Source organism: Chinchilla lanigera, unplaced genomic scaffold (assembly GCF_000276665.1).
Source record: "Chinchilla lanigera isolate Chin_1 unplaced genomic scaffold, ChiLan1.0 scaffold00012, whole genome shotgun sequence".
Lineage (NCBI taxonomy): Eukaryota > Metazoa > Chordata > Mammalia > Rodentia > Chinchillidae > Chinchilla > Chinchilla lanigera.
The window spans coordinates 28,821,264-28,837,478 of record NW_004955413.1 but is presented as its reverse complement, the minus strand read 5'-3'; the positions used below and the strand labels follow the sequence as shown (position 1 = coordinate 28,837,478).

Genomic DNA, 16,215 nt, shown 5'->3' with positions numbered 1-16,215 from the left:
AGCTCCTGTGTCCCAACCACAGACGCAGAGATTTCCCGAAGAATACTTCTCCCGTCCCTCCTGCCAGTAGTAAGTTCAAGGCCAGCTTGAATTACACAGAGAGACCTGGTCTCAAAAACAAAACAAAACAGAACAGTAGACAGATACATGAGTATTTCCCTGTCTCCCCTGCTTTCTCCTACCAGGTTGACCTCTACAGATGCCGCGCTGCACTCTGTCACTTAGCTGTGCATTCATTTCTGCTAGGCTGCTGACCTGGCTCTGCTTGTCTCAGTGATCCCTCTGGTCTCCTCTCCGCCCCCCAGAAGGACCTGCCCAAAAGCCCTGCTCCCCCCAGCCCTGCGGACCCCTCCGGCTGGAGCCCACGCTCCAACCCGACTCCGGTCCCCTCTGCCCTCCCCAGAGCCCACCAGGAGGCCCACAGACTCCCAGCTCTGCCTCTCCCTGGTTGGGCTCCTGTTTGCGCCACAGTTTCTTCATCTGTAAGGTAGGACTAGCTCTCTTCTCTCACAGGACAGAGCGTGAATACTACACAGTGTGTTCTTCACAGTGAACACTGCAAGGTGTCTTATCAACTTATGGAGCTCCCCCACAGCCCCTCCTGACACCCAGCTCCCTCCTGCCGCCATGGCAAGAGACCCCAGGCGCTCTGCCCCAAGCAGAGCCGCCCCTCAGATGCCCCCAATCTATTTTCCTTTACTATTTCACTCAGTGCCCCGCCGTGGCCCACATGACTTCCAAAATGCAGACCGATGCAGGCCGAATGCGGCTTCAGTGTTTGCACGGTCCCTGGGCCTCCCCGTGCCGTTCTAGACCCCTCCTTTGCCAGGGACCTGACCTGGCTATTGTGACCAGCGCTGCAGTGAATCCACACACTGACTGCAACTCTGCGAGGTTTCAATCCAGTGGCGCTGGATTGTGTGGTCTCCCTCCTGCCCTCCCCTCCCCTTCCCTCTCCCCCCATCTCCCCTCCCCCTTCCCCTTCCTCTCCCTCCCCCTTCTCTCTCGTCCTGCTGCTGCCTGTTGTCCTCACATGTCCTCCCTCCTCCTGATGGGCTCCTGGTTAGCATCCCTTGTGCCACCCTGCCTTCCAGAGGAGGCACATCTGGCTGGTTCTTTGCTTCCCCAGGGCTCTGTCTGCACCTAGATGTGGCACTGTGACGGTCCCTACCTTCATGAGTCCCCTGTTGTGCCCCAGCACCAACCCTGGCCCCTGGGGCTGGGCAGCTGATGGCTGTGTGTTTGAGGGTGCAGGGATCAGAGCAGGAAGGGCTCTGTCCGTCCACACATCCGAGTCCCACTGATGATGGGGGAAACTCCTGCCCTGGAAGCAAACGGGGGAAGTGGTGAAAGCTGAGTCTGAATCCCAGACCACCCGACTCCCACGGGGGCCCCAGGCCCTGAAAGACAGGGTGGCTACTAAAAGGGCCAGCACCTCCCACTCCTCTGTCCCCGCAGTCCTGAGCACAATTTCAGACGTTTTAATTTTTCTTTTATCATAGAGAAGATTCATTCAGCCTTCAACTGGGTATTTTAGAATCCCAACATCAGAATGAAATATCCGTTGTCAGATTCTTTGAACAATTATGTCTTCCGAGTTTTTGTGTTAACATCTGAAAAGGAGTTCATTTCTCATTTCAAATCAACTTCATATTCTGGGGTGAAGCAAACATCCATCCGACTTCAACATTTTGGAAAAGTTGTCATTTTGTTAAAATACTCTCCCTAGGCTTGATCTAAATGTGCGTGGACTACTCTTTAGTGTATTTATAAACAGGGAACTCAGTTCCTGAAATTAAAGTTTTTTACTTGAAAAAAAAAAAAAAAAAAGACAAAGTTTGCCAAATTCAGGGCAGATACAGGGGTCCAGCTGTCCTGCGTCCTTGGCTGTCACTGCTGGCCACACCCAGCCTCCTCACTGGGAAAATGAGAGTGGAGAATATCTCTGCCAAGGTCCTGGGTCCTGTCATGCAGAAATCTGTGACCTCCGTGGGTGTGGGTGTGCGGCTTCTGGGGCACAGCTGGCCTGGGGGTTCGTCGTGGCCTGGGAACCTCATTGGCTGGGGCCACGGCTGACTCAGGCTGGGGCAGGGCAGGGCTGGTGACACCCGGACAGCGGGCCCTGCTGGAGCCGTACATCTGGGCTCCAGCCCCGTGCAGCGTGCAGCCTTGACTGGAGCAGACGGTCATCCTTCCCCGGCCCCTCCGCAGCCGATCCCTTTCCTGGCCCTTCCTGCCATGGGCTTCTTGGAGAAGCAGGGCAGCTGGAGCCTGTCCTTCGCTGGCTCTGGCTACCTGGGTCTCTACCATGTGGGGGTGATCCACTGCCTGAGCAGGCACGCCCCACACCTCATCCAGGGTGCCGACCGTTTCTACGGCTCCTCAGCAGGCGCCCTCGGCGCCATCAGCATCATCTCCAGCAAGTCTGTGGGTGCGTCCTAGACTGGGGGAAGGGAGGCCCCCCAACTTGGGGACACCCCAAGGAGGCATATTCTTGGGGAGCACAGGTAGCCCTGCCTGGCTGTGTCCTGAGGTCTTCACACCCAGTGCGTCCCATCCCAGTGCGTGTCTCACCTGGGGACCGTGGTTACCCCATTTGCAAAGCAGGAAGCCTAAGCTCAGGTCACTTGGGGGTGCATGGCTGAATTCCGGTGCAGCGGGGAAATTCTGAGGAGCAGAGGGAAAGACCCTCTACTCCACCCCCACTGCCCAAAGCTCGGGTGCCCTGTGTCCCTGGGCTAAGGCCTCTCCTCCTCGGCCCGCCCTGCAGACTTCTGCTGCTCCAGCGTCATGGCCATGGTGAAGCACGTGGAGGGGCTGAGCCTAGGCATCTTCCACCCGGCCTACGCGCCTATCGAGTACATCAGGCAGCGGCTGCGAGACACCCTGCCCGAGGACTGTCACATCCTGGCCTCCCAGCGGCTGGGCATCTCCTTGACCCACTGGCCCGATGGCCACAACGTCATAGTCACCGACTTTGCCACCAAAGAGGAGCTCATCCAGGTAGATGGCACTGGGACCCAGATCCTGGGTGGCCAGGGGGTGGGGACTCTCCCTGGGGCTGAAGGGGTTTATGCGTGCTTCCCAGGGGCAGGCGCGCTGAGGGAGCCAGCAGGTGTGTGCGGAGAGGGCCAGGCGCCCAGAGGAGGGCAAGGGGAGTGTGCTCGCTTCAGACACACCCTTGGCTATGCAAGGGAGGGGGCTCCTCTTCCCACAGGGTGCTTGCGCAGCCCCCGCCTGCCCCCTCCTCTGGGTGCTTTTTGAGCCAGCAGATTTTTTCTGAGCACCTGTTACAGGCAGGGTGCCCAGGGAAAGCGACAGGCGGGAGTTCTGCCTCCTTAGGATTTGCATCTCAAGTCGCGGGGCTCAGATACGGAGCACATCCCCGGGAACAGAGTGGACCCGGGGGCTGGCGGGAGTCCGTGGCAGGCGGGTGAGGGAGAGGGAGATGTAGTACCTCTGTTTGTATGTGGGGGCCAGGGGGGCATCAGCAGAGAGGAGAGGGTGAGGCGGGAGTCCTTACTGAAACACTGCTCCAGTGTGACAACCCCGTGGGTCCCTTGTCCACACCTGACACCAGGGTCAGTGCCCCTGAGTGGGGGAGCAGGTGTGGAATCATGGGTAAAAGAATGTCGGTCCCCCGTCACTGTCTCCCCAGGCTACGATTTGCACCTTATTCTTACCCTTGTACTGTGGAACGATCCCTCCGGAGTTCAGAGGGGAGGTGAGTGCAGCCTGGGGCACAGCTGGCCTGGGAGATGTCCACCCCCTCCCTGTGCTTGGTGTGCGGAAGGTCCGAGGTGGGAGGCTGTGGCTGGGGGAGGCCCCATTCCCTGGCCACCTGCTGAGTCTGGGCCCTCTCGGCCTGCCCAGGCTGTAGCGGGCGGGCGGGGGCCACGGCTGGGCTCATCCTTGTGAATGGGGAGGGCATGGGCACCCTGCAAGATCCGTCCAGCCCACTGTCCCCCTGAATTGTAGCGCTACATGGACGGAGCACTGAGTAACAGCATGCCCTTCGCGAGCTCGCCCTCCACCATCACCATCTCGCCCTACCATGGGACCGGGGACATCTGCCCCCAGAGCCCCTCGGCCAGCCTGCACGAGCTGAATGCCTTCCACGCTTCCTTCCAGATCTGTACCTCCAACTTCTACCTCGGCTGGATGTCCCTCTTCCCTCCCAAACCCGAGGTAGGTCTGGCCCTCCCAAGGCAGAGGTGCGGCCAGGGCTCAGGGCCCCGCCCCACAGCCTCAGCGGGCCCCGGACACACGCCCTTGTTGCATACTTAGCCTGGGCATCCGAAGCCGGGGGCCCGAGCTGTAATCTTGCTGTCCCTTCCAGCCCTCCTGAGTATCTAGTGGGGCCTGGCCCCCACCTCAAGGTTCGCTGGAGCTGGAGCCAGGCCTTGGCCTGTACCAGCCACCCTGCCAGCTCTGTGAGCAGGTCCTGGGCACCTCCACCTCTCAGAGGACCGAGCGCTCAGGGAGATTAGTGGTCTTGTTCAAAGCCGCACAGCCGGGAGCAGCAAAGCCAGGACTGAGACCCTGCTCTTGGCCGCTGTCCTAGACCGTGGCCAAACTGGCCATCGGTTGGGGAGGGGCAAGCACACAAAGAAACGGACAAAAAGCCCGCATTTCCTGAGCTTTGCCCTTGGAGTTTCTGGGAGGTGATGTTTGACCACAAACCCTTCATAGGTGCAGCGCGGTCCTCCTCCCCAGAACGCTGCTCCGGCCGCAGCCCTTTCCTGTGGGCCTAGTGCTTTCTGATTTGTGCGCGAGGCCGTTTTCCTGTGCTGTGGCCCTCCCCGTACTCTGGGTGGACAGACTCTCAAGAGGGGAGACAGAGGCCCTCAGAGTGTGGCTGGGCTTCTCCCGGCGGCCTGGCTCCTGGTCCCCGGCCTGTCTCCACGCGTTCTGGACATGCACACCAAAGGGGCGGAGAGGGCCACCACTCCGCGACCACACGAGCCGGGTGAAGGTGCCACTGCCCCGGCAGGGCCTGGTTACCCTGTAACACAGGGACCGGAACTGGAAAGCCGGAAGCCGGGAGCCTGCAGGGGGTGGGGTCCACGGGTCTGGGGCATCTGCAGTGTTGCTGAGAAGTCGCCAGGTGGGTGGGCAGAACTGGGCCCTGTCGGGCTAAAGACAAACCTTGGCCTGTGATCTCCTGCCCTGTGTGTCATCAGGTGGTGGCTGACATCTCCAGACAGGGCTACCTGGACGCCCACAGGTTCCTGGAGCAACGCGGTAGGTGTCGGGGATGGAGTCCCACGGGAGCACCAGGTGGCCCCCGCCCCAAGGCGTTTGAGCCGCCAGGGCCCAGGCCACTTACTCCCCACTTGGCATCTGCTGAATACTTGGCCCGAGCCGGACGCTGGAGACCTGAGAGGAGCCACACATAGGTCTCACACTGCAGCCGCCGGAAGCCTGGTTGGAGGGACAGGGTCGGGCCCCAAGAGTCGCCCTAGGGAGAGGGGTGCAGTGACGGGGACGACCTGTACTGTGGCAGCCCAGGGAAAGCATTCGGCTTGGCCTGGGTGGAGATGGTGAGCCAGGGGGCAGAGGCAGGGGTAAGAGCCTTCTCGGCAGAGCGGGGCAGAGGTTGCAGCCCGCAGGGCACCGAACTGGGTTGGCTGGAGGCCCCCGGGCAGCCCACTTCACAGGAGGAGCCTCGCTGGGCACAGTTCATCCCCAGTGCCCCGGCCAGCTGGCACAAGCATTACCTCTTTCTCAACTTGAGCTCTCAGAACAGTGCTGAACAACAGGTCCAGTTGCCCTTCTCGCTGAGAAGTAAACTGAGGCAGGGAGGGGTTAGGCCACACAGCCGGCAGGTGGGAGGTGGGTGCTGACGCTGGGTGTGGGCTCTGATGACCTTCAGGGAGCGGCAGAGAGAGTAGGAGGAGGGCAGGAAGGGCTTGTTCCAGGAGAGCCCTGGAGCCACTGGGCCGGGCTGGGCGCCAAGGTGGGCGGGTGGCGCCGAGAGCCGGGTCAGTCTCCCCCACCTCATCGTGTCCTCTCCTCACCACGGCCCAGGACTCATCAAGGAACTGGTGCTGTGGACGCTGGTATCCAAGGAGCGGCCGGCCCCAGCCAAGGGCGGCGACGGGGAATTCAACTGGGATGTGCCCCACCTGCGGGTGAAGGACGTGCCCGACTTCGAGCGGGTCGCACCTGAGCTGGAGGCTGGTACGGCCCCTTCCCATGCTCACACTGGCAGGGCCCGGGCCGGGCACCCTGCTCCGAGGGCACAGTGCTCATCTGCTGAGCACCTGCTGAGCGCTGACTGTGTACAGGGCTGTTCCCTGCTGTGGTACTGGAACTGAACTGTGGTACTGGGCCTTTGCACTGAGCTACATGCCCAGACATTTTTATTTAGTTATTATTTTGAGACAGGGTCTCGATGAATTGCCCAGGCTGGGCTTGAATGTAGGATCCTTCTGCCTCAGCCGCCCACAGTGCAGGGATTACAGGTATACACCATCGTGTCCGGCCTGCAGGGGCTTTTTACACACGGCGTCCCTCAGGCCTCACAATTGCCCCGCCCATATGACTGCCTGTGAGATTTGAACCCAAGTCTGTACCTGAGAAAGCCGAGTCTCTGTCCACGGCCCAGGACTCTGCAGGAGGTGCCTAGAGACACAAGACAGAGACACATGCCGGGTTCTGGACCTCCAGAGGGAGCCGGGCTCCTGAGAGCAAGAGCTGGAGGATGGGACAGAATTGTTTCCAGGGCAGAGGAGGCAACTGTAGCACAGAAGAGTTGAGCAACTTGCCCAAGGGTGCACAGCTAGCAAATGACCCAACTAAGTTCTGCTCTGAAGCCTTTATCCTGCTGTCCTGCTAGGTGACCAGGTGTCACAATTGTAATGGTTGGAAAGCACTGAGGTGCATAGGCAATGGGGTGAGGCAAGCTAGAGAGGTGTCTAAGAGAAACTGGAGAAGCGGTGCTGGCCAGGCAGAGTTGGGCAAGGGCCTGGCATGTGCAAAGGTCCTGGGGCTAGGGTGGGGGTGTCTGTGTGGCTACAGCAGAGGGCTCCAAGGGCACTGCAGAGATGAGTTTGCGGGGAGGTGGGCACGTATCCTGTGTGTCCCTGTACAGCCGAGGGACAGGCAGAGGTCAGAGGGGATCAGCGATGTGGAGGCCAGAGGCAGGGAGGAGAGTGGAGGCAGTCAAGGCCAGCAGGGACAGAAGGGCTAGGCAGGGGCGTGGGTGGGGGGTGAGGTGCGGGGAGAAAGAATGGCCTTGGTGCATGCTGAGCCCTAGGGGCGGAGCTCAGGGCTGGGAGCTCCAGCGGGACCCTGAGAGCTGCCTGGCTGAGTGGGGATGGTCTGTCCTGGCCCTCAGCCTCCCCTCCCTGCCCAGGAGGAAGGCAGTGCCTGTCCCCAGGTGTTCAGAGCAGGGACAGACCCACCCTAGGCCAGGTTGGGTGTGTCATCTCCGGACGGCACTGGGGCCAGGACCTGGGGTGGCTTCAGCTCACTGGGGCCAGAGGAGTGGTCATTCGCAAGGACTGGAGTGACGTGCTGTGCTCCTCCCTGGAGCTTCCTGTCCCTGAGACGCGGGGGTGGAGGGCAGCGTGGGAGCGTGGCCGGCCTGGGCTGTCACTTCCTTGCACAAGTCAAGTCTCGTCCTGGTCTGCTCTGACCTTGGTCTCCCCACCCGCGGCGAGGCGCACAGGGATGGGCTCGGCCCGCGGCACCTCGTGCTCTGCAGAAGGTGGGGGTATAGGGCACAGTCTGGGGACCTGGCAGGATACAGGGGGGTGTGGAGGGCTGTTGGGGGCATTGCTGGCCCCTGGGGACCATGTGGCACTGTCCCTGCAGCGTTGAAGAAGGCGTGTCAGAGGGACTCCGGCGCCTGGGCGCGCTTCCGCCACTCAGGGCCTGGGTGGGCGCTGACCTACCTGCTGCTGCCCTGGTCACTGCCTTTCGAGTACATCTACTACCGGAGCCGGAGGTGGGTCTCGGGCAGGGAGGGTGGTGGGGGTAAGGGGAGGCACAGGGGACTGATGGGTGGCACCCTGGAGCCTGCCCCATCTCTGGGACCTGTGGCCATTGCCCCACTGCCAGGGCCTTAGTGACTGGCCTGGTCTGTCCCCCCCAGACCAGCTGAGGTCAGGCAGGCAGTAAGGACCCACTTCCACTTCCTGGCCTTGTGGAGCTCGAAGCCCACTGACCCTCACATGGCTCTTCTGGAGACACAGGGCAGGGTCCACGTGGGCTCCCAGCTGGCCCAGCTCACAATAGCGGCTATTTGGCCAGGGAGGGTTGCCCATACAAGATGACTCTGGAGCAATCATCAGAATGATGGTGACAATCCCATAGGCAAAGGGGAAGGCAAAGGCATCACAGGTAGCTGGGACAGCAGGTGCAAAGGGCCTGAGACAGAAGGGAGTAAGTTGTATTTAAGAAGCAGAAGGGGAGGCCAGTATGGCTGGAACAAATACGTGGCAAAGTGCACACAATGGGCAGGGGTGGCTGCAAGATATACAGGACTCTGAGGCTAGATGCATGAGCTCTTTATCCTCAGAGGGGCAGTGAGAGACGGAAGGGTTAAGCAGGGAGCCATCATGGGGAGACACATATTTTAAAAACTCTCTATTCCCCAGAAAAAGGTCTATGACCTTGAGCTACCAGTCCCTGTCCTGCTCCACGCTGAGTTAATGCTAGGTCAGCCCAGCTGCTTAGATTGTCAGTGGCTCAGCCACTCTGGAAGGCTGAGGCAGGAGAATCACAGGATCAAGCTTTAACTTACAGACTTTGTGAGAACCTTTCTCAAAATAAAAAAAAAAAAAATTAAAAAGTAGGCTAGGTATGTAGCTCAATGTGCAAGTCCTGGGTTCAATCCTCTGTTTCAAAATAAAAAGAGGAAAGTCTACCCTTTTTCAGCTTAAAAAAAAAAATCCATGTGTAAGCCCTGCTGTGGAATCTGCCCAGAACACAGGGAAGTCCTTGGTGTTGTCTGTAACCACACGTTCAGTGCATAGGCTGCATCAATAGAGGCAGAAGGCTTAGAACCGGGAGGGGATGGTCCAGCTTTGTCTTGCTTGGTCTCCCGAACTGGCTGCCCGGATTGAGCCCCAGTTTGGGGTCCCTCACAGGCCGTGTGGCACAGATGAGGTGATAGAGTCCAGTGAGTCTGAGAAGGGGCCCAGCCAGCACTTTCTCAGCAGGGGTCCAGCCGAGCTGTGATAGCAGCAGGACCCTGCAGGAGCAGGAGCTTTTGAGCAGGAGAGGACAGCAGTCTGCGCAGGCTGGGGGCGGTCCCCGCTTCTGAGAGGAGAAAGGACAGAGGATGAGGGAGGGGTGAGGAGGCAGGAGGGGGTTGGGGACTGCTGTCCTCATTTGACAGGCAAGAAAACTGAGGCCCAGGGAAGCTCCCGGCCCTTCCAGGTCCCCACGCCTTGCCCTGTCCAGCCTAAGCTTCACCTGTGACTGGCCGATGCCTCTAGGGCTGGCCACCTCCCCCAAGCTCAAAGTCCACCACGGACCAAGCCAGGCGTGGTGGGGCACACCTGCAAGCCCAGAGCTCGGGAGGCTGAGGCGGGAGGATTGCTGCAAGGTCAAGGCCACCCTGGGCTACATAGTAAGTCTGAGGCCAGCCTGGACTACATAGCAAGACCCTGTCTTTTAAAAAAGTCCATTATGAAAGGCTTCCCCTGAGAGATGCCCTGAGGCTCTGCCCTGAGCAGCCCTGCCCCCGTCTCTGGGCCCAGGTGTACCCAGTGCCTTGGCTCCAGCCAGGATGGGCCCCCCTAGCCCGGCTCGCCCACCGGAGCTGATGCTTTGCCCCCTCCAGGCTGGCCCTGTGGCTACCCGAGGCGCCGACCGACCTGCGGTGGGTGTGGGGCCTGATGAAGGGCACAGCGAATGGGGTCTTCTGCAGGATGAAGGCTGGGCTCAGGTGAGGGGCAGGAGCTCGGGAGGGGAGGGGCCGGGCGTGTCCCGAGGGTCCCGCCCCCGCATCCCTCCTGGAAGTTGACAGGTCCTTGCTGTTCTCCCGGATGTTCCTGGGGGACCTCACAAGGCTGGCCTGCCTGGCTCTCCTCCACCCCCACCTGCCTTCCCTACTCTCTGTGGCACCTGGGCCACCCAGATGCAGCCGGGTCCCTCTTCAGGGGAGAGGGACTGGGGCGGCGTGGACCTGAACGCAAGGTACATTTGCCTTCCTTCCCTTCCACAGCCTGCCAGCCGCCAGCGCCAGGGACACAGGCTCCCACCAGCCCAGGGCTGCGGGCACAGAGCTCCGGTCCGCCCATCCAGCCTGCAGGGGACCCGGGAGCAGTCTCCCCTGATGCCGGTTCCTTCCTGTGTCCTGCACACCCGCGTTTTCCCCAGGCTGGGGTGACCTGGGACTCTCCCCAGCCCTTGGCCCAAGGAGGGGGTGGGAGTGCTGGTCAGATGTGGGTGACTTCCCTCCCCTCTCCAGGCCTCTTCCCAGAAGGTGACATTAACTGATGGCTCCCTAGCAGGAAAAGACCCCTGCTCCCCGGAGCCCACACCCTAGACCTGGGCGCTTCTGTTTCGGAAGAGGCCTGACCAGGCTGTACCCGCAGGGAGCCGTGCCCTCCTTCCTGCCTGTCTCCCCTGAGGAGAAAGGACGGCAGGAGCTGGGGTGCACCACGTGGGCCCTTGGAGCAGCGCTTGGTGCACACGAGGCCCTGTGAACTGTCACGAGCTATCTGCAGAGCTCAGTAGGGATGCTGGGTCCAGGCCCAGACGTCCAGATCTGGGGAAAACTGGAATGGTGGGGGTCGGGTGTGGTGTTCCCCATGCCCTTCACCTTTCTGTCCTGCACTGGCCTTGGAGGTGACCCCCGTGGCCTCTGACTGCCCGTGGGGCCCTTGGGGTGGGGGACCCTGCAGGCAACAGGATGGAGGAGGAGGAGGAGGAAGAGGAGGAAGGGTTCCCGCTGCAGGCTCCTTCGGTGCGGTCTCCACCTTCCCATCCACTCTTGGTCAGGTGCAGAGGAAGCTGTGGACACCAGGCCTCCTCTGGCCTCTCCCTGGGGCCATTGCTCTTTCTGTCCTCGGAAAAGAACCCACACTGTGTCCCAGACAGGCTTTCAGGAATGCTCACCCCCCAGCGGGTGGGGAGCATGAGACACAGAGGTGCAAGCAAGAGAAGAGGGGACAAAGGAATAAATGTGTGTGAGGGAAAGGGGGTGCCATTCATTCATTCACTCATTCATTTATTCATTCATGTGGCTTACAAATGTGATGATTCTGGCCTGTCAGAGACATGGCTATGAGCAGTACGTAGCAGAGTACAAGGATGATCAAAAATATGGTGTGTAAAAATTATGGTGTATGTTCAAATGTTAAAAAAAAATGATGATGGTAAAAGACACATGTTATGAATCGCTCTCAAAATAGTCTGCCTTGCTTCCAGCACACTCATCGCATTGTTCTTGCCACTTTCTGCAGCAGTTCTGGAAGTCCTCTTTCCCAAGTGTCTTTACCAGGTGTGGTAAGAAAAAATATGCCAAAGGCTGCTGCTGAGCGCCATCCAATGGAAAGGCAGCTCAGAAAAACATGACACCATGTCCACACCCACCTGATTCACCAGATATGGCACCCTGTGACTGCTGGCTCTTCCCCAAAGTCAAAATGACCGAGGTCAATATTTTGAAGCCATTCAGGACATGAGGCAACCAGGACAGTGCAACTAAAGACCCTTGGGAGAGAGCACTCCAGAGCTGCTGCAGAAGGCGGCCAGGACGATGGGATGAGTGTGTCCGAAGTGAGGGGACGGCTTTAGGGGATTGCAGCAATGTCTTTTATTGTAATAAAAATTTTTAAAACTGAAAGCATTCATTGTATTTTTTGCTCGCCCTGTGTATAAGTGGAGGCGCCTCCCAGGAGTGGCCATGCTATGGAGGAGACCGGGTGAGAGCAACAGTGGTTTGGGGTCCAAGCTGCAGGTGTGGCACTTGGGAAGTTCTCTTTGAGAACCCTGATGGAAGGCAGTGTTGCAGCAGAGGGAGCAGAAGGAGCAAAGGCCCCACAACAAGACCAAAGCTGGTGTGTTGGTTCCCATGTGGCTGGGGTGCACTGCAAGCCACAAGGCAGGCATGGCCAGCTGGTCACAGGTAGAGTCTGGGGCAGGCAGGACAGCCCAGGGGTGAATGGAGAGTGAATGGGGACAGGAGCTAGAGCTGGTCATTACTTTCTAATAAATTTATTGGGAATATGTTTTCAAAAAGATTTTCTGGCCAGGCATGGTGGCACACACCTGGAATCCCAGCACTCGGGAGGCTGAGGCAGGAGGATTGTTAAGAGTTCAAGACCAGCCTGGGCTACAAAGTGAGCTCAAGGCCAACCTGAACTGCACAGTGAGACCCTGTATCCAAAAAGACAAAAAAAAAATTTTTTTTTTCCTGTTTTTTGTCTTTTTGAGACAGGGTCTCACTGTGCAGTTCAGGCTGGCCTTGAACTCAATGTGTAGCCCAGGCTGGCCTCAAAATCACAGCGATCCTCCTGCTTCAGCCTCCCGAGTGCTGGGATTCCAGGTGAGCACCACCATGCCTAGCTCAAAGAGTTCTTGTCTCTTGGAGATCCGTACTGAAGTATTAGCGAAGGAAATTATATGACGCATAGAACTTATATGAAGCATAGAACTTGCTTCCAAATAATCTGAAGGTAGGCGTGGACGGGAGCTGCCGCGTTGTACGTTGGTAGCGGCTGACACCGGAAGACGGCACATAGATGTTCATTACACCGTTCTCTAGTTTTGCATATGTTAGATATTTCCTTGGCCAACACATATTTAACTTTACAGATGTAATATTACACACAAGCAGGGAAATATACTTCTCTTTAGGACGTAAAGCCAAACCAGACATGAAGCCAAACCACGGTCCTCCAGAGGCGCGCTTAACAGCGTGGCAGGCGGAAGGCGCTGGGAGTGGCCAGCTTTCAGCACCACGGACAGCGACCCGCGTTGCCGCGGACTCGGCGGCCAGGGGACCTCAGAAGGGCTGGCGGGTTGGGCTCTCTAAAATCTTCTCACACACCTCCAGGGACAGGTGGTCAGTACTCAAAGGCAGCCCAGGTCTTGCTGGACATCTTTGAACTACAAGAGGCTATTGTGTGTGTGTGGTACTGAAGGATTGATTGAACCAGCAGGGCTCTACCACTGAGCTACCTTGCCAGATCCTCTCCTTTCTTAAACAAAACAAAAAAACCTCTTGAGACAAAGTCTTGCTAAGTTTCCTTGTGACTGCTTGAACTTGTGATCCTCCTGCCCCAGCCTTCCTGTGCTAGGATGACAGGCGTGCACCACTGCACCTGGCTTGCTGTGTGCTGTTAAAGGGCATCTTTTTTTTTTTTTTAAATTGACCCTATGTGCTTGTCTCCATTTCTGAGATGTCTATTCTGTTCTATTGATGTGCGCATCTATATTTATGCCAATTCCACACAGCCTTCAATTACAGCTGGTTTTTTAGTAAGTTTTGAAATCAGGTGCAGTGAGTCCTCCAACTTTATCTATTTTACAGAAAAACTCCAAGTTCTTAGCTTTTCTGTACAACTGTTAGAACCATCCTGTCAATTTCTACAGAAGAGCCCAGGAGGCTTTGCTTGGGATCACACTGCTTCTGTAAATTTGAGGGGAGTTGGTATCCTAGGACCTGAGACATCACTCCATTTCTTTACTTTTTCTTTAATTTTTCTGGTCGACATTTTATAGTTTTTGGTACAAAAACCTTGTACATATTTTCTTAGATTTATTCTAAGTATTTAATATTCTGATGCTATTGCAAACATGTTCAGATTTTAAATTTCCAGTTGTTTGTTGCTAGTATGTAGAAATAGAGGTATGTTTTTTGGTCGGTCTTATCTGGTCTGACCTTGCTAAAGACACTTGCTAGCTGCAGTTGTCTTTTTGCAGATTCTTAGGGATTTTCTATGTTAATGGAGCTCTTTTCTACTTACCTTTTCTTTTTAAATTTTTATTAGAATTTTTATTTTAGGTTTTTATTGTGAGAAAAGTAAAGAACTGCCACTGAAACTGCCACTTTAATGCATGAAGTTTCCCCTCTTCTTCCATAGTTTCTACCTCAATCTGTCATGGTGGTTTTTATTTGCTGTTATGTCCCTCTTTTGAACCCTGGGGTGCTTGTTGGGTAAGTGCAGGCCCTCAGAGGACCCGGGCGCCCCATGACTCCACACACAGCCCACCAGCTGCCAGTTTCCTCTTCCTGTTGGCCACAGAATCACATCTGGTTTGGGGAACAGAAAACTAAGCCAAGAAATTCCTCTTCCCATGGGTCCACTGTGCTGAGGGTACTGCAACCCCCACACCTGGATGCACAAGGGCCTGGATTGGTGTGAGAGAGGCTCCACTCTCACTCACTCATGAGGTGTGCTCTATCTCCTGTCAGGCCCCGCTCTTAGACGCCCTGGGATGAGTATCGAACAGGTCCTCTCGCAGGCTGTGCCCAGACCCCTTTAGTCACAGGGTAAGGGGAAGGACAGAGACTCCCACAGCTGTGGGGAGACAAGAGCTTGCTCTGGAAGCTGGAAGGTGGGGCTGGCCCCTTGCCAAGACCTCAAGTGTGCAATGCAAGACTCACTATTCCACTCACAAAATGCAAATTCAAAGACGAATGTATCATGACTGCAGAGCACTGACCCCGTTTGGGGCCCCTATACCTGCCCCCAGTTAACACTATTACGCTTTCTCTCACTACAGATGGGTTTTGCTGATCCCTGAGCTGTGGATAAACGTCACCTTTTGTGTTTCACTTACTTGTTCATCACTCTGCTAAGATTCACCTACACTGTTGCATACATCAACTAGATTTTTATGGGGTGTGTAAATACCGTGTCCCACTTCGTGAATATTCTGCACCACAATTTATACATTCTACCATCATGGCTATTCAATTGTTTCCAATGTCTCCACTCCAATTGTTTCCAATTCTGTCCAATACGCTCAAATTGTTCCTCACCTGGCCTGAGGGGACTCTCCAATTATGTCCTGTGTCCTTCTGACCCCATCTTTTTTTTTTTTTAAGCACTTTTTCTCTTTGGGTTCAATAAGATGTTTTAGGTTCATCTTATACTTTTCTTGTCCTGCCCTGAAATTGGTCTTTCTTACAAGAACTCTTGGTTCCCTTGGGTGGGGGAAGTATTTAGAAACAAGAGTCTGGGCACTGGCACTATCACTGTCTAGAGACTTGATAGAGCAAAGGTAAGAAATATAAAGCAAAGGTAAGAAATGGGTGTTTTTTAAAATAATGAATTCATGTCAATGCCTCCAGTTCAGATCCAGTACTATGGGTTCTTCTTTTTCTCCTTCCATTCCTAACTTTTATATTCCTCCTTTCATGGGAGGACCCCCCACCAAGAACGCACATATATACTTTCATTTGTGTAGATCCTCTCCAGCCTTTGACTAGATAGCTTTTTGTCATTATCTTAACGTCTGCATGCTTGTCCTTGACGGACGGTCACAAGCTTCCTAGTCAGGATTAATCGCTGTTTTCTCCCTGCCCGCTGGGCATACATGGCTTCACGCCTCTCTACCAGAATAAGTGTTGAACGTCTGATCTCGGTGGCGTCCTGGATGTGAACTCCTTCCATCCCCCCAGGAACAGCACTGGGAGACAGGGATTGTATTCCTTCTCATGGCTCAGGCCACTAAGCGACAAACCTCAAACCGAGACTGTATTGTTCGTTTGGTTTTTTTTGAGACAGGGTCTTGTTATGTAGTTGAGGCTGGCCTCGAACTCATGGCAAGCCTCCTGCCTCAGCCTCCCGAGTGCTAGGATTGTTGGGATTACAGCGTGAGCCACGTACTCTGGGCCACGACTGTATGGTTTCCATCTTGGAGTCCTCCCGGGGTGGTAGTGTGACTGAGTGACCTAACAACAGGCTTTACTAAACTCTTTTTAGAATTTGGTTGTTCCCAAGTTGTATTCTGCATACCAAGCGTCTTATTCATACAGCTGTCCGCATGCTGCTCTGACACGCATTCTCTGTGGTTCTGGGGCTGACGCTGGAACCTGTATTTCAAGCCCCCTTCTGCTCCCGGGTCACTATGAAGCTCGTTCTTTCACAGCACCTGTCACGTTCTGAAATTATCTCGGCGATCTGCAAGTGCAGGTCCAGGAGGGCCAGGCTTTGGGCTCCTCCTTCTCGGGGAGCCCCGGGAACCTGGAGCGGCGCGGGGTGCAGCCAGGTGCGCCCTCCATACCTGCAGCGCGCTGGAGCC

General features: G+C 56.4%; 1 protein-coding gene across 2 annotated transcripts; it reads left to right on the top strand.

The window, feature by feature from the left end:
- Nucleotides 1-2,002: 2,002 nt before the first annotated feature.
- On the top strand, nt 2,003-11,806 carry Pnpla5 (patatin-like phospholipase domain containing 5). 2 transcript variants are annotated; one of them, XM_005379449.2, is made up of 9 exons: nt 2,003-2,431; nt 2,771-3,003; nt 3,659-3,724; nt 4,132-4,188; nt 5,184-5,244; nt 6,031-6,183; nt 7,822-7,954; nt 9,797-9,901; nt 10,181-11,806. In XM_005379449.2, the coding sequence occupies exons 1-9, from the start codon at nt 2,239-2,241 to the stop codon at nt 10,290-10,292; spliced, it is 1,113 nt and encodes a 370-aa protein (XP_005379506.1). In that variant the 5' UTR covers nt 2,003-2,238; the 3' UTR covers nt 10,293-11,806. The 2 variants fall into 2 exon arrangements, with proteins under 2 accessions (XP_005379506.1, XP_005379504.1); XM_005379447.2 differs by having other exon boundaries at nt 2,004-2,431; nt 3,979-4,188.
- Nucleotides 11,807-16,215: the final 4,409 nt, after the last annotated feature.

What these genes read in the sequence shown, in the direction of transcription:
- Pnpla5 (XM_005379447.2), top strand. Translation starts at nt 2,239, where the DNA reads ATGGGCTTCTTGGAGAAGCAGGGCAGCTGGAGCCTGTCCTTCGCTGGC. An exon ending in CGCACCTGAGCTGGAGGCTG is followed by an intron (nt 6,184 to 7,821) that starts GTACGGCCCCTT and finishes CTGTCCCTGCAG; the next exon opens with CGTTGAAGAAGGCGTGTCAG. An exon ending in ATCTACTACCGGAGCCGGAG is followed by an intron (nt 7,955 to 9,796) that starts GTGGGTCTCGGG and finishes TGCCCCCTCCAG; the next exon opens with GCTGGCCCTGTGGCTACCCG.